This window comes from Montipora capricornis, chromosome 14, assembly GCF_036669925.1.
Source record: "Montipora capricornis isolate CH-2021 chromosome 14, ASM3666992v2, whole genome shotgun sequence".
Lineage (NCBI taxonomy): Eukaryota > Metazoa > Cnidaria > Anthozoa > Scleractinia > Acroporidae > Montipora > Montipora capricornis.
In genome coordinates, this window is record NC_090896.1 from 36,275,786 (window position 1) to 36,298,285 (window position 22,500).

General features: G+C 39.1%; 1 protein-coding gene and 1 long non-coding RNA gene across 7 annotated transcripts in view; one reads left to right on the forward strand and one right to left on the reverse strand.

Annotated features, from left to right (window-relative positions):
- Window positions 1-8,301, reverse strand: part of LOC138032363 (uncharacterized) — a 15,534-nt gene extending 7,233 nt beyond the window's left edge. The window contains exon 1 of the long non-coding RNA XR_011128358.1: window positions 7,911-8,301. This is a non-coding gene — a long non-coding RNA (uncharacterized lncRNA). The remainder of the gene's footprint in view (window positions 1-7,910) is intronic.
- A 1,376-nt stretch (window positions 8,302-9,677) lies between these two features.
- Window positions 9,678-22,480, forward strand: LOC138032654 (solute carrier organic anion transporter family member 4A1-like). Of its 6 annotated transcripts, none has more exons than XM_068880361.1 (8): window positions 9,678-9,932; window positions 10,305-11,158; window positions 12,854-13,422; window positions 15,435-15,591; window positions 17,418-17,581; window positions 18,453-18,641; window positions 19,509-19,778; window positions 21,315-22,480. In XM_068880361.1, exons 2-8 carry the CDS (start codon window positions 10,448-10,450, stop codon window positions 21,358-21,360), a joined length of 2,106 nt encoding a protein of 701 aa, XP_068736462.1. In that variant the 5' UTR covers window positions 9,678-9,932; window positions 10,305-10,447; the 3' UTR covers window positions 21,361-22,480. The 6 variants fall into 6 exon arrangements, with proteins under 6 accessions (XP_068736462.1, XP_068736464.1, XP_068736467.1 ...); XM_068880363.1 differs by having other exon boundaries at window positions 9,706-9,932; window positions 19,509-19,808; window positions 19,881-22,480; XM_068880366.1 differs by having other exon boundaries at window positions 9,706-9,932; window positions 19,509-19,808; window positions 19,885-22,480.
- Window positions 22,481-22,500: the final 20 nt, after the last annotated feature.

Genomic DNA, 22,500 nt, shown 5'->3' on the forward strand with positions numbered 1-22,500 from the left:
AGTAGAGTAACCGCGCTTGAATCCCTTTTTCCGACACTTGAAATGTACTTTTTCCAGTTGTTAAAAGGTGTCCGCTGCCCGCTCTCTAGGCCGGCTCGATTACCAGCCGCTGTTTCGGGAAATAAGCCAGCGCTCACTCCCGAAATCACAGCTGAACGCGTGAGGTGAGCGATTGTTAATCTCCGCCAATCAGAAACTCGCCTGCATAAATCGGTCAGGCATAAATTATATTCTTGGTTCAAAATTGTGACTGCGAAGGTATTCTTTGACCTGGCCTGTTTGAGCTTTACTTTGCTTTTAAGGTGGGAACGTCCAAGATTCCGGCAACGAAAATTATTCGAGAAGCTGGAGAATGGGGATTGTACCGTTTCCTCCGTGATCAGACGAAAATCAGCCTTTTTTCGGGTAGACTTTCATATACCATAATACTAATAGTAGTAATAATAACTTTCTGGTACATCCAATTAAAATGGGTTTTCTCATACCATTTACAATAAAATCTAATGTAAGCAATTGAAACCTAAAATTAACATTTGAAAGTAATAAAAAAATACCATAATATTTAAAAATTTTAAAAGACGCATAATTACACCTATTGAGTGTCAATAACTCACAAAATCGTCAAGGGTACGTCCTTTAATCGCGCTCTTAAAAACATGAAATGACTCTGTGTTTGCTGGAAGGTCATTCCAGAGCTGAGCAGCCCTATATGAGAAAGATCGCTGACCTGTTGCTGATCCAAAAGATGGTACACTAAGCTTATCTTTATTCCTAGTATTTCTTGTATGCACCTGATTTCTTGTATAAACTTATTGCTCAAGGATGGTGGGGCAAATCCCTTTATACATTTGAAGGCCATTAAAGTGTCTCTAACCTCCAGTTCCTTAGCAACCCGCAACCAGTGGAGTTCCTTTAAAATAGGCGTAATATGATCATATATTCTTGCGCCCGTCACAATCCGTGCCGCAAAATTATGAACTTTTTGAAGCCTAGCAATGTTCTTTTTTGTTGTACTTGCCCACATGAACGAATAGTAGAAAAGCTTGCTAAACACTGGTGAATTTATGATGGTTATAAACGTAGACCTATCAAACAAATGTTTCACGCTATTGATTTGGCACAAGCTACCTGTAGGTATCGGAGAGCACGAACCCTTTACGCATGCACTGACGGAATGTTCGAACAAGAGAGAAAAACGCAGTAACTCCAGACATGGTTCTGGAGCGTCGGACCAAACGAGTCATCCCGGGATTTCGGCCCGTGCGATCGCTTTTGGACGCAGTTAACCCTTCGTTGCTTTAACCCCTAAACCATATGAGACAAATCCCACACCTACTCACAGCTCCAGACCGCCCTTGTGAATTTAGTGTAAGAAGTCGATCGCTTAAATATACAAGGGAAAAGTCATTTTATCTGTCATGGTAAGCAATGAAGTCGCAGATTACAAAGTGTGCGCAGGCAGTGTATCTGGAGGCAGTGTGGTCCAGTGGTTAGAGCGTTGGGTTTGCATGCGGCTGCTCCGGGTTCAAATCCCGTTCTAACCTCTGGCTTGGATTTGTTTCCGGTTGTCCCAGATTCAACTCCACCACGCTTTGTAAATAGCCAACTGGTTGCCTCCCGCCAGTTGGGGTTCTTAATAATGTTTCTGTTAAGTTTGAATTGTTACTCTCACTTTGTTAACAGTGGAGTGCCTGTAAATTAGCTTGATAGCTAAGTGCACTTCCACTATAAACAAAGCATTTCCTTTTTTTTTTTTTTACGCGCCCTGCTAAAGGTAACATTATTTACATACATGCATGCATGTATAAACTTCATTCATCTCGAATGGGCCCTTTGCAGGATAGTGATCACATGGTACAAATTAACTAGCTTTGTTCTAGATGCTCCAGTGCGCAATTTGCGTCCCAGTATGGCGGATTTGTACCATGTGAGCACTATCCTGCAAAGGGCCCATTTCAGAATAACTACAAGAGCTAATAGGCTGATTTAGCAACAGAACGGGAACGTCAGTGGCGACGGCGCGCGCAGAAAAAAACAACAATGAGAATTCAGAATAGAATAGACTCCACTCTTTTCTTCTCTATTCTAAATTCTCATTGGTAGTTTTGCTGCGCGCGACGTCGCCACTGACGTTCCCGTTCTGTTGCTAAATCAGCCTATTTTTAATATAACGTAGCTGGGGCCCGTTTCTCGAAAGTCCCGAAACTTTACGGGCCATTTTCGGGTGTCACAATTCCTTTTATATCTCAAGAATGGAGAGGATTTAAGTCGTCAAACTTCACAGTCATTTTTCTTTTTGTTACCTTAAAAACACGTTAAAAGATCGGCTTTCCAAAACAAGCGGTTGGCAGTTTCACAAATGGCTTTTCGGGCCCGAAACGTTTTCGGGACTTTCGAGAAACGGGCCCCTGCGCACAACAAAATCCTCAGCCATTTTAGATTTTCCCATCTAGACCGGCATCTAGACGGGTAATGTTTTGCGGTGAAAAGATGCAAACTAACATGCAAAAATATTGAGTATTTTCTTCTACCAATATTTATTTATGGAAGTGGCAAACAGCATGATGACAAAAGAGAGGATGACGAGCAAACTTTGACAGAATTCAGTTCTGCTCATCGCCGTTCGCAAGCAAAATGTCAGTTAGTACAAACCAGTTCCATTAAACGAATTAAATTGTTCTTGTTTGGCCATATAATAAATATCTTATTAACCGAGCTAGGTCGGTCTGTATGGGAGAATCTTGACCTCGGTCGCTAGTACAGACCTCACTGCGTTCGGTCTGTACTGGCGACCTCGGTCAAGATTCTCCCATACAGACCTGCCGCTCGGTTAATAAGAACTAATTACTGGCTTGCCTATGGGCAAACCCAGTCGAGGTCTGCGTTTAGTTTCTTTGTTTTCTTTTTTTTTTTTTTTTTTTCCGTGTCTGTAAAAGTCTTGCCTGTCACTCCCCTGGTAAGTGGTGTCTTTGTGTATAGAGCCTTCTGCGCGTATTTTCTTAGGATCGAGAGGGTAGTGGAACTGCGTAGATTTCTCTGGTGGACACAGTAGAATCATCAACTTAGCCTGCAATGGCGTCGAAAGTCATGCAACGCGAATGGCGTTTTAGTGGATCCTTAAACAAAATATACCCTTATGGAGCTCAATAATGGAAAGTCAGTTGGATAAACTAGGCATGAATCTCAAAAGCGACGAGTACTGGACTTCGACAACAATCTATCGCCCGTCGAGACGAAATCAAAGTGAGCAGTATTTACCTGAAGTACATGATAATTTGACACAATTGAGTTTCTTGTCTTCACGCACGCAATGAAATAGGAAGAGGTTTTCACCTCTAAGAGCAAATATGTTGTTTGTTTCAATAAAATTTTCGCTGGAAAAGGATTCTGTGGTATTTTCTGCCTTTGTGAATTATGATATCATGTTGTGTATTGAATTTTCGAGCTTAAGGTTCAAATGTGATATGGGAGAAGTTTTTTAGTATTGCTCTGTAAGCAGGAAGGGTTCACAGGCCTGTTGGAAGCGTGCTTGAGTTTCAACAAAATGAGGCCCAAAATCAGTGAAAACTTGTGACGCAGATGAATAATAAAGTAGCTGCTATTTCCAAAATGATGGAATTACCTGGTGATATAACGTCGTACGTGTCTTGGAGAGTAAATTTTGACTTTGCATAAACAAGAGTTGGGCGATTGTGATCTTTGTTTTGACTTCGCTCATTTCATTGTCAAACTTAATAACACTTGACAGAAAAAGAAACTTACAAAAACCCGGTATCTTGCCATCATTTGACACAGATGCTTCACTGTTTGGCGAGTAAACATGCCGCTGTAACTTAATTAATCACGGCGCCCGCTGAATTCCGGCCATGTCACTTTCGATTTTGCAATTTACTTGAACGTAGCAAAAATCTCCCAAAATGTTTGTCGCTGATCGTAACTTTTTATATTCTATATTCACGGTTCAAAATTAATGTTGTTTTCATTTCGTAAATATTTTATTCTCGATCGACCGTCCGGGAAACTTCCTTCTGCTCTTTCTGAAACTGTGTATCAATATTTATTTGCTTTTTCATCAATATTTGTTTTGCATAAAGCAAGCTACCAGAATCTGTACCTTGCTGAGTTCGCATTTGTTAGCGTTAATAGTATTTTCGGTCAGATGTTTCTGTTTTTTATGAGGGGTTTATTGTTTTGGTCTCCCATCCCAACACTAACCCCGCGAAACAGGGCTTGACTTCAGTGAAGTTTAGTATTACAAAGTTTTCGGATGCTCATAGGGCACACTTGTGGTGAAAAGAAGTTGTGAGGGAACTTGAAAATTATCAACATGTCAGCCCAGAAGCCAATGTTTCTCGCTTCTCTTTTATTTGTTATTCTTCAGAGACTGGAATGCTGTATTTCAATACCACACAATTCAGTGCCTTCTGATTTTCTGTAGCACGTATCACAGGCAAGCCAGTGTATGCTTCACAGAAGCATCTAGTTATTATATGGCTTGTGTTTGTAGCCTATGGGCAGCCGTCACCGCCAAAAATACAAGCCTAGTTAATGGTTAAGAATAAACCGGAGTGGTTTAATTGCCCTTTGTAGAACAGTATATCAGAATTTGAAAAGATGTATTTAAAACACAAATGGACAAGTCACCTTTAGTGAAATGAAATAAACAAACATTAAATGGTTTAGACAATTCAGAAACTGTGTAGATACCCTTGGTGAATTGATTCAGTGAAAACACGAGTGGTTAAGTGTTTAATGAAATGGATCAGTCGCCTTATGCAATCATTGCAGTTAACACAGAATTGGTCAGTGCCAAAGACCACCGGTGTAATTATCCTTGTCAAAATGACAAAGTCAAGTCTTGAATGGATCAACGTACTTTGACATGATTTGCAGTGAAATGGCAAACGGTCCAGCTTACCGTACGTTGGTTCACTGATGTAACAAACGGTTCAGAGTAGTTTGAAACGGCTTATTTTATCTGCAAATGGTTAATCGTGAACCGCAATGGTCTAGCATAACATTGATCGGTTTACCATAATGTCAAACGGTTTAGTGTTACCCCAAATGGCTTAGCGTGACGACAAATGGTTTAGTAGAAAGCGAAATGGTTTAGTGTTGCAGCAAATGGTTTGCGCCGGAACCGCCAAAAATACAAAAGTGAAATGGACAAGTCAAGATTGAAATGGAATAGTCAATGTGGGGTCTAATCTCGTACCCAGATCTCACTCTGTCACTGGGTACGAGATTATGTGGGGTCTTACGTCACAACCCATACGTCATTCAGATAAATATTAATTGGCACGAATTTGCCCCAACGAGGTTCGTCCCGCGAAGTGCACAAGTCAGATCGGGAACAGGTTATTCTACCAGTACCGCCTCGTTTACTCGACTCAGTGATCCTTATTCCGGTAAGAATCCTTTATTGTTTTTGCCTAGTTTAGCTGGATTGGTAAATTTTCTACTCTGATCATTTTGCCGTGATATTGGCAAGTTATATACATGAATGTGGATCAAAGCAAAGTAAGCACAGGAAACATGGACAGGCCGTGTTTTCCTTTGTCTTCAACTCTACGCTAGTTAGCCACTGACAATCAGTTTCTGAAAATGTGAGTTTCTGTAGAAACCTGAGCATATTTCTCTATCGTTTCAAGCCTTTCCTTGAACCTCTGAGTTAAAGTTAAATACACTTGCTACCCGTTACTCATAAACAGCTTCCATGTCTTAAAACAATCAATCGCCTTATCACGGATGCTCTGGTTCAAAGTGTCAGGTAGCTGTCTCGTCAAATGATTCCTTTTAACAGCATTTTTGTCAATCCTTCTGTTTCAGGTTCCAATTTTTATTGAGTTCCATACATTCGAGTAACTAAGGATTAATCATGGTAAGCATTTTTTTCCCTCTGCATTTTAAATACCCTTCAATAGCCAGTTAAAACATGAAGAAGGTGAAATAAAAGAGGATAAAAGAAGAATTGCAAACTGTTCTACATTAACTTTACGTACTGAACACGAGGCCTGATAACAACACTAAAAGATTGGTATCGTTGTCAGTTTTTTCAGGTGGATAACAATGACAGAAATTAAAGGTGATGCGGTCGTATAGTGTTTTGCTTAAAGTTTATCCGAGTGTTTGACCTAAGTAGATGGCCCTCGACAGGTCTGACTTTCTGAGTGTTATGAGCACTTTCGCTTTATTTAGGGAAAATGAAATGATTTCGACATCGACCTGTCCTTTTACGAGGAGAAATTTCCATTTATCTACCCGCGAAAACGGCAGCGGTTTTCAACGATACCAATCTTTTAGTGTCGTTATGAGGCCGTGTTCAGGAGTTTCACTTTGCAATTCTTCTTTTATCCTCTTTCATCTTCTTCATGTTTTAACTGGCTATTGAAGGGTATTTAAAATTCAGAGGGAAAAAAATGCTTACCATGATTAATCCTTAGTTATTCGAATGTATGGAACTCAATAAAAATTCCCGATCTGACTTGTGCACTTCGCGGGACGAACCTCGTTGGGGGAAATTCGCGCCAATATTTATCTGAATGACGTATGGGTTGTGACGTAAGACCCCACATTGACTGTTCCATTTCAATTTTTGGCGGTTCCGGTGCAAACCATTTGCTGCAACACTAAACCATTTCGCTTTCTACTAAACCATTTGTCGTCACGCTAAGCCATTTGGGGTAACACTAAACCGTTTGACATTATGGTAAACCGATCAATGTTATGCTAGACCATTGCGGTTCACGATTAACCATTTGCAGATAAAATAAGCCGTTTCAAACTACTCTGAACCGTTTGTTACATCAGTGAACCAATGTACGGTAAGCTGGACCGTTTGCCATTTCACTGCAAATCATATCAAAGAACGCTGATCCATTCAAGACTTGACTTTGTCATTTTGACAAGGATAATTACACCGGTGGTCTTTGGCACTGACCAATTCTGTGTTAACTGCAATGATTGCATAAGGCGACTGATCCATTTCATAAACACTTAACCACTCGTGTTTTCACTGAATCAATTCACCAAGGGTATCTACACAGTTTCTGAATTGTCTAAACCATTTAATGTTTGTTTATTTCATTTCACTAAAGGTGACTTGTCCATTTGTGTTTTAAATACATCTTTTCAAATTCTGATAAACCGTTCTACAAAGGACAATTAAACCACTCCGGTTTATTCTTAACCATTAACTAGGCTTGTATTTTTGGCGGTGACGGCTGCCCATAGTAGCCGATATAACGCGCGCTCTGATTGGCTAATTGTGACTGAATTTTAGGGCATTATTCTCTCGTAATGCCCACGGGCCGATTACCGGCTTGCAAAAACAAAGCAAAAGGTAATTAAAAAAACATATTTCCAACAGCGTATAACTTATTTACAGACAACTGAAACATTTTATAAAAGCGAAAGTTGAACGAAAAAATTTAAGAAAAATAACAGTAAAATATGTTTTCCAGGCAAAATTTGGTCATTTTTGCGTTGATTACGAATTTTTGGATGCAAAACTAAAATTTTCTGCAATTTATCTGCTTTCTTGGACATAAATTCGATCGAAAACTGATGAGGCACGAATATTTTAGATTTTTAGGAATAATCGGATTAGCGATCAATGCGTAATGTGATAATGCGATAAAAATGTCAAATTTGCGACCCGTTGCGAAAGGCAACGGAACCCATCGCATTACGAATAATTAACCTCTGTTTGCCAAAAACCACCCAAATAACCGATTTTTCGACGGAAAGTTCATCCCAGAGGATAAAACTATTCACTGGACATGTAATAAAGGTAAATATGTTCGAGCGAAAGAGAAAACAAGCGAATATTTTGAGGGAAAACAATTATGTGAGATCAAAGGAAAATCTGTTTAAGACACGCAATTGCATCGCTCCGAAAATAATTTTACCTTTTCAGCGATTTTAACGCTTGAAACTCCGTGTAATCCACCTGGTCTAGTCTTTGAATTCACTATTATCGCTGCCCTACGAATCTTCAGTGTTCTACATAACAGCACACTTGGTAAAAGACGGCTCGACGGGAGACAGATTGTTGGCGAAGTCCATTACTCGTCGCTTGTAAGCTTGTTCAATATCCAATTGACTTGCCATTATTGAGCTTCATAAGGGTATATTTTGTTCAAAGATCCACTAAAACGCCATTCGCGTTACACTTTCGACGCCATTGCCGGTTAAGTTAATCGTTCTACTGTGTCCACCAGAGAAATCTACGCATTTCCCACTACCCTCTCGATCCTAAGAAAATACATGCAGAAGGCTCTATGCAAAGACACCACTCACCAGGGGAGTGACAGGCAAGACTTTTACCGACACGGAAAGTAAAACGGAGAAATCTGCCCATTTTCCGACTGGGATTGCCATAGGCAACCCAGTAAAAAACCCACGAAATAAAACCGAGATTCCGACTGGGTTTGGCAACCCAGTAGAAATGAAGGGGGTGCTCTTCGGAAATTTTGAAAAGAACCCCTGAGGTACCAAGATCCTGTCTTGTGTGCGTGCCATGAAATTTTTTCACTTCTAGGAGGTACCAAATATTAATTATGGGTTTTAATTCGACAAAATTAAAAATTGGTTAATTGTCAAATGTGTCCTGTCATAATTTTTCGGCTCCATACCCTAAAAGGTACCACTAAAGCTCCCGTTGTGGATCTTTTGAGGCTGAACACCCTAAGAGGTATGAAAACCGCTTTTTCAACCCCCTAAAAGGTACGACGAGCACCCTCGTCCTCCTTATTAGGGAGAAAAAAATTGCCTCACTGTTTTCCTTGAAGTTGACCTCTGTTCTCGCCTCATCCCGTACTCTGTTAAGACCGATTATACGTGACGGGAGTCAAAAGACAACTATTAGACATGTCTATCGCTGTTTCCTTCCTATTTTCTGCCACGGCACGAAAGTTCGGGTGTTTTAATTTAGCATTTGTGCGTGGTGGGTTCATGTATGCATTTGTCTGCCACCGTAGATTTTAGAAGCTGGTATAGATCGTTTTCACGTGACGTCATCACTTTCCAAAATCTAAAACTAAAAGATCCACCAAAGTTTTTATCCTCATCAGGCATAAGAGGCGGCATATCTATATCTGTTGACGATTTCACAGCTCAATATCGTGCTTCGTTTGGAAACCAGAGCATTTTGAATTTCCGGATTATCGGTACTTTTACAAATGAAAATTTTGCAATTATTCTACTCTATAGATAACAATCACAAGGCTACTATCAAGTTTGTTCAAATATATACTTATCTCATGATTTTGAGCCCTTTTAGAAGTTAGAGCATTAGGAAAAGTGCTTATGTAAATGCTTGTTTTTTCAGTACTGATAATCAGTCTCCTGGATAGCCAAAATAAGTTCCAGATGTTTACACTATTTTCCGGCCGCCTTATTGGTGTACCACTGAGGTACACCAATATGGCATTTTCATACTGGGCTCTGTAAATTTATGTGAAAGGCATTTTGACGAATATCTGAAGTTTGGGGAAACGCAGAGGCCTAAAACTTGGACAAGTGTCTTATTTCTTTATCTTCTATAACATATTAATTTCTTAGCGTTTTGCACTGGATAGTTTTTGATTTATTTTTTTATTGCGTGACAGTGAAAACGATCTATGAATAGCGAAATTAGCAAAGTCACAAGGGCGTCATTTAACGCTTCATTTCCCACACCCAAAGCTAAGATGCGCTGCCAGCAGGAAACACCACTTCCCAGTACGTGTGTCTAACCCCGTCATGCAACACGCTAGTAAATAGATACCATCCGCAAACAAAGCAATGATAGAAAACGATGATCGTGTGAATGAAGTGTTCTCTAAAGCTAATTACAAAGGCATCAATGTTTTTTGGGTAGTTATCTGAGGTGTTGCTTCGGCGGCGAGGGCAAGCTTCACGAAAACGGTATTTTGTATTTTGGACGTGAAGTAAGCTTATTATAATTACTGCTATTAGTAATACTGTTGAAAATTCGATATTTTAGAACTTTTGTTTCTCTGTTTTTGACAGTGGCTGTTTCATATGAGTTAATTTTCATCTCTGTGTCAATTGTTAGTAAACAGCGTGACTTGGGATGGGGTGGTAATTAGATATATATGGTTCGTGGACTGCTTGCCCTAAGGGAGCCAGGTCAGGTCAAATAAACGTTCGTCATTCTCTGAAAACATGAGTAGTCAAATATTAATTACGTTTTGTTGGAATTGTGTACAATAGATTTCGGCATATTTCTTTCAGGATCAATATTTTTAATATAATATCTCCGTGAGTGACATTAAAAGCTTTGTTCTCTCTTTCTTCAGATCAAACCGGGCATATATCCGACAACGTTTGTTTATAACTTAAAACTGTCAAGTTTTATGTCAAGATTTCTTTGATCAAGGAACTCTCTCGTTTGAGTTCTCTCTGGAGCGTTCAAAAAATTAAAACTTAAAAGATTTGCAAGATGCTCGAACAAAGGACAGACAGCGAGTTTGAAAGCCAAAGAAGTGGAAGCGATCAGGACTTCGAATGCGACGAAACGAGACCTGCTTGTGGGTTGTCAACATGGCGACCGACATTCCTACAACGGTTTGCAAAGCCGAAGTGGTTCCTCGTGTTCCAATGCTGGTTTGTTCTCGCCCAGGGTATGATTGTTTCAGGACTCTCTGGGGTTGTTATTTCATCGCTGGAAAGACGTTTCTCTTTAAAAACCAATGAAGTTGGTGCCATAGTTAGTTGCTATGACATAGCCGCCGCCATTATGGCTGTTTTTGTAAGCTACTACGGACATCACCACAAACCAAAGTGGTTGGGAATTGGAGCGTTTATCTTAGGAATTGGATGCCTTTTATTTGCCCTTCCCCACATTTTAGTGGGGAGGTATGAGCCGGGTTCCAGCCGCACAAATGTTTGTACTTCTGATTCCAATGCTACAGACTTGGTGTGCAAAAGTTCCGTTTGGTTTCACATTCTTGCTTTTGTCATAGCCGAGTTTTTCATTGGGGTTGGTGCTACCCCTGTGTACATTTTGGGACCATCATATATAGATGAAAATGTGCGGCATTCAACATCTGGTTTGTTCCTTGGAATTATGTATGCTGTCGCAACATTAGGTCCTGCGATCGGCTTCCTACTAGGAGGGGAGTTCCTTGACATATATGTTGATATTCAACAGGTAAGCATAAAATACTGTTCTCGTATTGTCATAATGTTTGACAACATACTGGTCTCTTGGGGTTTATATCAACTACATTAACAATTATTTTGGGGGCTGGGTGTTGAAGCTGGCTTTTAATTAAGCAATATGTGTGTGAACTTGTTTCTCAATATATTGATCTCTTTTATCACATGACTTAGTGGTGGTGATTTTTGCTATTCAGTAAAAAAGGATCAGTCTTTTAAATGAAATGTTACTTGCCCTAGGAAATTGTCACATCATCTATCATTGTTATAAATCTGTACCTGAGATGTGCAAAAAGGGTATAAAATGCTGGAGGTTGCAGGTCATTGTTTAAATACTGTAACCGAAATAACCCAAACCTTTACAAAAATGCTAACCTTGCACTTAAGCATTTTCTAAAGCATGGAGTTTTGCCCTAATGTTTGCATTTGTAAAAATTTTGGGATGTTTCTGAGCTATGGTGAAACGATGACTTGCAACCTGCAGGTTGTACCCTCCCATAAAAAGCAATATGTGAGTGAGTAGTGAGCGGTGAATCCACAAGCTGCTTGTTTGTGGGTGTCTTGTTTTGGCACTCACAAAACCAGTGGCTCATGGACTTATTAGACTGCTAGCAGTCCATTCTAAGTCAGTCGAGCCACCTGCTTTAGCCACGCAAGCGAGCCGAGGGGAGAATGGGGATAGAGTGTGAACCAATGTGTTCAGAACACCAAACCTGCAAATTGAAATTAGTGAAAATGATATGACAGGTGGTTTTGCCTTTTTTTATTGCTATTGTAAATAAACACTAAAAAATAATTAACAGTAACAGTGTGGGAATATTTATGTGCATCTTGAATTCAATCGACTATTTGGAAAGGAAAATGCATAAAAACTCCTGTGTTTACTTTGAATTTAATGAGCGACACTCCAGAAAAGCCCGGTAAACAGAGAGGCAGAAAACCCGAAGCAAAGAGAGGTATCACACTTTTGCCGGATTTGCACAATAAATTTTGAATTGAATGTTGAAGTGTTTTGGCAAGTTTTGATGGTGTGACATTTCTGTACAACTATCAAGGACAAATTCTTGTATAGAACGGTGACTCATCTATTATTAAATCAGTGAAGTCTCAAGACAGAACGTGTTCTGCAAAAAAGATGACCCAATACTTGGCCATGTCCTTTAACAAATCACCCTTCTTATCGAAGGCAACTACTCATAGATAATCATTCGACCGAATCTGGTCTTTGGTGACATTGCGATGAAGAATGATTACCTTTTTGATGGCATTTGATTTGGGTCACCTTGATTCTTTTTAAGAGGACAAAGCTCTCATAAATAATGGTCTTGCTGAAACCAGTTGGTGGCACAGCCATAACATACTTGCCCAATAAGAGAATATCAAAATAATATTTTCTGTTCACCTGTGCTAAAAATCACACAAAATATCAATTTGCTGATTTTGTCTTCATGCAGGAAAAATAGACCTTGAAAGGTATATTGCTATGTGTAAGTCTTAAAGAATCAACTTACATGTATTCGCTTTCAGTTGAAGTGGAGAGATTTTGTGAAGTTTTAGGTAAGGGTGTGCAACACAGGGTAACCATGTGTAACATGCTTCTATCCATGGTTCAAACATTCATCTTTTGTATGTGTATTGCTTCTTTTTGAATTCAATATTAAGAACTTATCTTTTTTCATTGTTTTAGCCAGAAGGTGTAAATCTTACACCAGACAATTCTGACTTTATTGGAGCATGGTGGCTTGGTTACATCGTGGGTGGGCTTCTATCCATTCTGGTTAGCCTTCCATTGATTGCTTTTCCTCAGGAACTCCCAGGGACCACTGAAATTCGGGCTGAAAAGCGAGACTGCAGTGACTATTTGAAGGATGACAACATGCCTCACACATTGAAACAATTGCTTCCAATGTTGAAGTCACTCCTGACAAATAAACCATTTGTATTCATAGCTCTGGCGGGAACCTTTGAAGGATTTGCTGTTGGGGGATTTTCCACATTTATGCCAAAATTTGTGGAAACACAATTTCGTGTCTCTCCAGGCCAAGCTGCCACATACACTGGTCTTGTTGTGGTGACAGGCGGCTGCTCTGGTATGCTTTTTGGTGGTTATCTCATCAAACGAATGAATTGGACTTGCGATAAAATCATCAAGGCAGCTTTTATTATTGCTACGTTAGCAACACTGTGGGTTTTTGGAATGTTTTTTGGTTGCTCTAACCGAGCGTTTGTTGGCGTTACCCAACCCTATGTGAACAGGTATGTTGCCAGGAGTTAAATGTAACATGTATGGCTTGTGAATAAAGCTATTAGGCTGTGGACAACAACATAAAGCTCTTTTTTTAAGACTAAGAGTTATTATAAGAAAAGTGAAGCTTTTTGTGGAACCAATATTATTTTTTACCACGATTGCTTGTAATCTCGCAACCTGATTGGCTAATTTTCTGTTGTCTGTAAGAGTCTAAACAACGCTGTACATGTCATGCTCGCGTCAATTTGTCACGCAATGTAATAGCCAATCAGGAACACCCATTTTGGGAAATAAACCAATCATAAATTGCAAGCAAGTTATAGAGAACTCCTGCTCTTTTCTTGTGTTATGATTTTGGTCATGCTCTGAAGTAAAAACTTTCTTTGACGTTGAATATTGTCGTAAAAAACAAATGGAAAGTGGTTCAGCGTTGTCTGACGTTGACAACGATACGTGTCATCACAGTGGTCAAAATTTGTTGTGGACTCTGTGCACAACATTTTGACCACTGTGATGACGAATATCGTTGTTGATAAGAGTACAGACCATGCTGAACCACTTTCGATTTGTCAAACAGGCCTTCTGATAGGGTGCGATGAAAAAATGCAAATTATGTGAAATTTGCAGGGCAGATTATGTAATTAGAAAGGCCAATTATGCGATAAATAATGTAAATTATGAGCAATTTTAAGCTTGTTTTGTAAGGTTTCAGGATAAGGAAAACACTTTTTTGCTGCCCTAACGACATTTTGAACACAAAGGAACAGTAATTATGCATCTTGATGAACATTAGTTGGGATAAAAAAAAAAGAGGTCTTCTGCACTATCAGTGCACCATGCTAAAAGTTGAAAGGACACAGCTAACAGGCCAAATGAATGATCAATAATTATTGATATTCCTGCATGCTACGACTAGCTTCTTGCGCTTTGTTTTTATGTGCAGTATATATTTCTGAACAGATTGGCTAATCTGAACAAAGGACATGTTTGTGTTACACCAATAGGCGACTCTTTAAGATTGAGACTCCAACCAGGCCCCCAACATCCAAAATAACGCTTTGAACTTCGACTGTTTACAAATTCGAAGGTGACAAAGGTTTTTAGCCAATTTCCATCTTAAAAATGATGTATTTATGCAGGAATTTCTAAGAAACTTGTTGATTTATGTTTTATGTTAAGTGTCAATGTTTATGAAGTCCTCATGAAGACTGACTTTAAGTGACTGTTTTTACATGAAAGGTTTAACCCATTGACCCTCAGGGGCCCCAGAAGATGGCAATTGACAAGTAAAATTGTCTGGCATTAAACAGAATAAAATCTGTTAAGGACGGTGCCTACTAATTCAAAGGTATTTTTGCGTGGTTTACCTACTATGCCGGAAAAGCAGATCTTAACAAGTGTTATTGAAATCCAAAAAGAATATTGGGGGTAACCACTCATTTTTGGAAGATAATTAATCAACAATATTTGTAAAGAGCTTTAAAATACAAAGCAATGTATGGCGTTCTTTTCCAAATCCAAACTTAATTATCTCTGAAAAATGTGTGGTTACCCACAATTTTCTTTTTGGATACCAAGAGCACTTGCTAAGTTCTCCACATAGTTTTGAAGCGCGCAAAAATATCCCTGTATTAATAAGCACTGCGGATAGGAAATCCAAGTATCTCGAGATGCGCAGAACGTATGCGCAATAACAATAGTAGGCACTGTCCTCAAGTCTCACTCCCAGGAGTGAATGGGTTAATGGCTTTATTGAGTAAAAAACAAAGGGAAAGTACCGGTACTAATAGAGTTGAATTTCGAAATCCCTAAAGAGTATAATTTATCTGCATTGTTTTGTACACCAACATGATCCACTTCGTTGTCTTAGGCAGCTATTCATGTGCGCTATCGATTGATAGCAGATATCACATTTTCTCCTCCTCCTACTTTTCGAACTCAGCTGTGTTCTGCTAACCCTTCTGGCACCCTGATGACTGCCTTAATGTAATAGGCAAACCTTACCAGCCTTCTCTTTCAGCTCCAGCTCTACACTTGGTAGCATAAAATCCTCATGTAATGGTGCTTGCAACTGTGATGTCAAGTTCTTTTCACCCATTTGTTCAGAGGCGGATCAACTGACATTTTATTCACCTTGTTTCGCTGGTTGTTCAGCAGATAACGTACTAGGTGACAAAGTAAGTCAGAGGCAAAAATTTATTTAAAGAATCTAATTTTCAAAGAAAAGTGAAATCAATGTCTTAATGCTTACAAGATCAATTTGTTTGAAAACTGGGAGTTCAGTTTGAGGTAAAGGACGATAGCGTTAAGACAGATTCGCATTGTAGTTTTCTGGTTCAACAAGACAACAAACAACAAGTGGGCGGCTGCAGTGAAAGGCAACCCGAAGGCTCCTTTTTCAATGCTTCGACCATGACTTGCGGCATCTACCGCAACTTATGGCAGGGGTGGGTGCAACTATTATCCTGTTGTATACACAACTTGTCCCCAGCAGTACTGGTACAAGTACATTCAGACACATGTCAATAGATTCTTCTCTCCCATCTTAATACATGTAAGATGTGGTAAAGGCAGAATTGGCATTAAAATTGGCAATGCAATTTCTCTCTCGAAGAGAACACTGTGCTCTTAGAGCAAATGTTGAAATAAATATTGTTTATAAAAAAAAGCATAACATTAGCAAAAAAGATTGACATTGTACGTCAGTTTACATGAATGCTCCTTTGCTTGTGCAGTGACATTGCAATAACAATAATTGTCAGTGGCATTGAGATAAGCATTGGCCTTTGCACAGACATTGGCATCTGCATTGCATTTACGTATTAAACTCTTTCATTGGCATTGGCATAAATTGACATTGGCCTCAAGTGGCATTGGCAATGGTGATGATATTGGCATGGACATTGACAATTACATTGACCTTGACATCGGCCTTGGCAATGACATTGGCAATGAGGATGACATTTGCATGGCCAATGATATTGACATTGGCATTGGCATTGACAATTACATTGACCTTGACATCGGCCTTGGCAATGACATTGGCAATGATGATGACATTCGCATGGACAATGATATTGACCTTGGTATTGGGGTTGACATTGGCATTGACATTGGCATTGACAATTACATTGACCTTGACATTGGCCTTGGCAATGACATTGGCAATGATGATGACATTGGCATTGAGAATTACATTGACCTTGACATTGGCCTTGGCAGTGACATTGGCAATGATGATGACATTGGCATGGACAATGATATTGGCATTGACATTGGCATTGGCATTGGCGTTGACATTGGCATTGACAATTACATTGACCTTGACATTGGCCTTGGCAATGACATTGATAATGGTGATGACATTTGCATGGACACTGATATTAAAATTGGCACTGACGATGACATTAACATTGACAATGACTTAAAATGACCTAATGCCTTGACATTGGGATTGCATTTGGCACATTATCACTTTCACCTGAGCATTATGATCTATCTTTTCATGTTCAGACCTTCATAAGTAAATCCAAAAGACTCTATCAACCACTAACTATAACATTTCACACGTTGACTTTACAATTTTCTTCTTGCCTCTTCTCTTACTAGTTAAATTTTTGAAATGCGCTAATTTCCTTCTGTGTCATTTATTGTACTTAAGTAGGGAATTTTTGTAGTGATCCCTCTTGATGAGTGTTACTCCAAGGGAAACTTTACCGACAAATGTTTTTACACACACAAGAAAATGCCGGTGCCATTAACATGTACGCTGAAGTCTGTAACTTGATAGAGTGTGATCGTCGGGTTGAGAGTAGTCCCAAGAAAAACTGTTGTTGATGAGTCACATTGACTGACGTTTTAACAACAACCACTGAGGAGGTCATCCTCAGAGTCAACCTTGACTTTGATGATGATGATGATGATGATAAAATTAAATTGCAATTGCAGTCAGCAATGGACATTTGATGATGGTTAAATTATAATAATGGATTTTTTGTTGTAGAGTTATCAAAACTGTAGCTGTTTTCCAATTCCGCTGAGTAAAGGTGTTCAAGGCAGTGGCTGCATACCAGAGTGTGATTCACTTGTTCCATTTATGTTGTTCCTGCTGGGTCTCATGATTTTTACATTCTCCAACAACATTCCTGCAACCACGGCAACATTAAGGTTTGCTAAAGTTTGCTGCTCAGTTGTTGGTTCAATGGCTAATTATATTTTCGTGGGTGTATGTGCGTTTCCTTTTGTGCTTATCTTGGTCAAAAATTTGAATGGGATGAATAAATAGTTTATTCATGTAATTGGCCACTTGCACTAAGAGGTCATGTGACATCGTTTTTATGAAAATGAAAGTTACAAGATTTTGCCTTCGAAACACTATTAGTGGGTCATCTCTTAAATAAAGTAATAGTGATTTGGTTTTTCAAACCCGCACCATTTGCTTAAAATGAGAAAGTCCGTAGCTGGTCACGTGACCAAAACTTGATTTTTTTTAAAATTATGAATTACCGCTTTCTGACACAAATTTTCAAATTCTCAGAATCCGTTTGGAAGCATTGGCATCACCCTGGGCACCACTTAATTATTAGGCAGCTTACGAAACGACGACGCCGAAGGCAACGACGACGCTACAAAACAATAGGGTTAGTGAGCAAAAACAATGGCTCTGCACGCTCTGCACGTGCGTTTTACATTTTGGTACATTTCTTTGCCGTCATCTCCTAAATGACGACGTGAAATGACCAAATTCAAGGTTCTGTGGAGGACGTTAGCACATGATGAATTTTCAGTTCTCTCTCTACGCTTCCAACCCACTCAAACCAGTTTAAGTCCTCGACAGTTACTACACATTTTTAACGCGAAACGACATGAAATAGTTTCGTAGTGATATGAATAACGCGAACTCGTATTTTTAATGAAGTCCTCGTAGCCGTCGTCGTCCTCGATTCGTAAGCTCCCTATTGATGCGACCTTTACGACCACGTTAGTTCTCCAAGCATTTGATATTCTGTAATAATTTTCATTGATTTGGTGTCATCAGGTGCGTACCAGAGAGTCAAGGATCCTTTGCACTTGGTATTAACCAGTTAATTATACGCATTTTGGCCTTCATACCTGCTCCAATTGTGTTTGGTTATGTCATCGATGCTGCTTGCCGTTTACATCAACAGGATCCTTGTGATCCCGAAGCGGAAAGAAATTGTCTTGAATATGATGCTGATCTATTCAGGTTGGTCTGTGTTTTGTTGATGATCTCGAATCAGTGCAGCCTTCTGTAATTTAGAGCAATTGAATTTGATAAATGCAGTATTTGAATTATTTATCCTTGCATTTAAAATTCTTGAGCAGCTTTGGCTTTGTTTTTCCAGGTAATGATAATTGGGAGCTTAATAGGCCTTTTGCAACTAACGATCACATGGTACAAAATCCGCCATGCTGGAGGGAAAGCTCATTATTATTCCCCCAGTGGGACATTAAAAAAAAGGCAAGTCAAGCTTGACTGGTTCAGGTCTCTTTGTTTTAATGTCCCAGTGGGGGAATAATAACGAGCTTGCCCTCCAGCATGGCGGATTTTGTACCATGTGATCGTTAGTTGCAAAAGGCCTATTAAGTGAGTACGATGACGACAGTTAAGACAATGCCATGAAACAATAGGCTTATTTACAAGAACAAAGGATCCGCATTCAACGCACACGTTTGCGTGTTACATTTTGGTACATTTCTTGGCTGTTATCGTCCTGACAACTATGTGAAATGAGAAAATTTGAGTTCATGTAGAGGACGCAAGCACCCGAGAATAAATTTTCAAATTTCTCACCAAACAACGACACTGTTCGTACCAATTTTACTCCTGGAATGTTGATAGAAATTTTCAGTATCAAACGACCTGGGGAACTAGTGAAATTAATGCAATAACAGGAAATAATATTTTTAGACAACATTCTTGTAGCCGAAGTGGGTAATTATTAAGTTAAACGTACTCAGGCTCTTGTGTCACTGACTTACCCTAGGTTTACTGTATTTATTTGTTGACAGATTTTCTCTCCTCCTTCCTTTCTGCTTATTTTAAATTATTGTGTTTTATTCATATTTTAAGGTATTTGATGGTAGCAGTTGGTGGTACATTCAAGGCATTATCTGCAGTAGCCTTTTTCTTTGCATGGAAGACATACAAGCTTCCCAATATCCCACACCGACAGAACTCAACCCCAAGCGATGTTGCATCACAAATAACAGTACTGGATGGGCAGGGTCCACCGGAAAAGTTGGACTTAGGGCTTTCCCCAGCTGTGCAACTCATTACCGTCAAAAATTCCCCCATGGGAAAAGAGGAAAATGATGATGACCACTCCGGAATAACACGCATGTGATTGTAATTATTTATATTAGGCTGAAGATACATACATACATACATACATACATACATACATACATACATACATACATACATACATACATACATACATACATACATACATACATACATACATACATACATACATACATACATACAACCTACAAGATATGTGTATGGTTTTTCATATCATATGAAAGCGATTTAAAAAGTAATATCCCTTTGTATTTATCCCTGCAAGTTCGACATTATATGATTTTTAGAGATTACCTATCCATACTTTGCAACAAATTACTTGTCATAAGGTTTATAGTTAGATGAAGCTAGTTTTTGCCTTTTTACTATTATACAAGGGATTACAGAACAGATCATTCATTCCAATTGACACCATGGCGTTCCGTCAATGCCAAGTGACATTATCATTTTATCCAAAGCAGAGAGGTACAGGGGAATCTTTGTTTACGCTTTTGCCTCATCAACGCAAGGCTATTGCTTTTTAACCAGTCTCCCAAGAATAAAGTACTGATTATTGACAGTTCATGAATTGCATAATGAGCTATCTCTGAAAAATTGAACCCGATATACCAGATAATCTCAATGATGGTTTGAAAATTCCCAGTTTTACAAGGAATGTATGTAATCATAAGCACCTTTATAGCCTAAAAATGTATTAGTTTTTGATGGCTAATAACTGGCTCGTTATCGAAGCTGAAAGCTTAAAATCATTGGACGTTTAACTAAGTTGAACAAGTTCTTTAAACTTTTGAAGTCAATTTGCAATTAGCGTGAGTTGCCTTTTGTGAACAAACGCGTTGTTAGTAGTGAAACAAAATATAAACAATGATGTCAGCAAAGATTTTCTTATGTCTGAAGCCCCGTCCACACGTATCCTGGTATCTACACGTTGCGTGTTCAAATCGAATTGGCCCGTTGACACGTATCCGAAACGTATCCGGATTCACTCTAGTACTCAGGACTCCTCAAGGAAACAGAGCGAACAGACCACGCGCCATAGACCTTTTTGCAGATACGGCGGCCATTTTGATTTCTATTGTTTCAAATAGCTATTATGGGATGCCCAGGGGGCAAATACATATTAATTTGCCCCCTGATCATCTCATAATGTCTTTTGAAACAATAGAAAAGAAAATGGCCGCCGTATCTGCAAAAAGGTCTGTAAAGACATAATACTGCACTGGGCAGCCATATTGACAATTGATTTCACGGTAAGGAACTGGGCTCGATCTTGTTACGTCATCCGGATTTTAAAAAATGCGGATTTAGCGTCCACGCGGTTCCGTATACACAGCGGATTAAAAAATATCCACTCCGGAGAGCGTATTCACAAAGTTCCGGATACGCCAGCGAATTCGCCGGATACGTGTGGACGGAAGGCGCATCCGGAAAGAAAAAGTTTCGGATTGAAAAATATCCGGATACGTGTGACTGGGGCCAGAGATTTCACAATATTCGTCAGAGGTTCAAGCTCCTATCATAATAATGGTTTAGTGTGGCTTTAAATTAGTTTTTATTTTTTATATCTTGCAGATGTCCTTCATCCTATGAAATTGTGAACCATATTTCAACAGTGTAGTTTGTATATCTTTCAGATGGTATGCATGCTGTGATTGGCAGGCCATGTTTCACAGTAAGGCCTGAATAGCGTAGTTTGTTTTATGATTCAAATATCTAGAGATGAAATAAATATCTTACCAACCTTGTTTTGTTGCGCTGCACTGAAGGTTACGGTTCCCTCGTATTTTTTTCGAGGTATATGAACAAGGGCCATAAATTGGAGAAAAAAACAACACTGTGTGTAACTCACAGTATAACACTCAAACGTGATAGAAGTATCTCTTTTTATTTATTTTATTCAAGGCAGGTACATCAGTCGGACCGGATCTACGCCGGTTCAGTTCCCACCCTGGTCAGAGTTTTTCTTTGTCCTTGTGTGGGTCCATTTTCATTAGTAGGGCTAACGCTCACATGGTTCATATGGGGTACAAAACTAGCACTTCACGTTACAGTCAAGCCAAAAACGGTTTTGTAAGTCAAAACTATTCGGCGTTGGCCCCGATTTCACCATGGTTAGTTCAAAGATCAGGATGATTTCTCGGGCCTTATCATATTTTTTATGTCGATCGGCGGTCCGACTTTTGTACCTGCCTTTTATCCGTGTTCGTTTTAAAAACACGAGAGGGGTGGCCTTGCAATGCTGAACAGTGGGGAAAAAGATTATACATATTAGTCATTTAAATGGATGCCAAGAATTAAATCTGAAGCCAGAAACATTAAGGACAATTCTGCTTTAATTAGGATACTTGGAAGGACATTTAAAACCCAACCTAGAGATTCATATTAATCATTCCCAGCCAGTGACGCGCTGTAACATTCGTATCTATTTTTGTCTCGTAATTTTGTTCACTACTTACAGATTTATGTAACAATAATATTAGTAATAATGTTGTATTTGAAGTGCTTTGCTTAAAAAGTAGTCTCTTAAATTATTAGTTTGGTTAGGTTTTTAAAAAAAGGTCTAGAAAGTATTTTCTAGCAGTGCAGTCGGAGAGAACGACTTTCAAAGTTCTTAAGAGATCCATTACTTTGGCCCGTTTTGGCAGTCCTTCTATTTTTAGAGTTTTGTACATAGAAGCTTTGCGTTGTATGATAATAGTATTATCATGTGATTATAGAATAAAGATTGGATAATTTGATCAGCTTTTTTCTTTTCATT

Bases quoted from the DNA above. Each gene is read 5' to 3' on its own strand.
- LOC138032654 (XM_068880361.1), top strand. From the start codon at position 10,448: ATGCTCGAACAAAGGACAGACAGCGAGTTTGAAAGCCAAAGAAGTGGA. The intron at 11,159-12,853 runs GTAAGCATAAAA...TCATTGTTTTAG, and splicing joins TATATGTTGATATTCAACAG to CCAGAAGGTGTAAATCTTAC. The intron at 15,592-17,417 runs GTAAGTCAGAGG...TTTTTGTTGTAG, and splicing joins ATAACGTACTAGGTGACAAA to AGTTATCAAAACTGTAGCTG.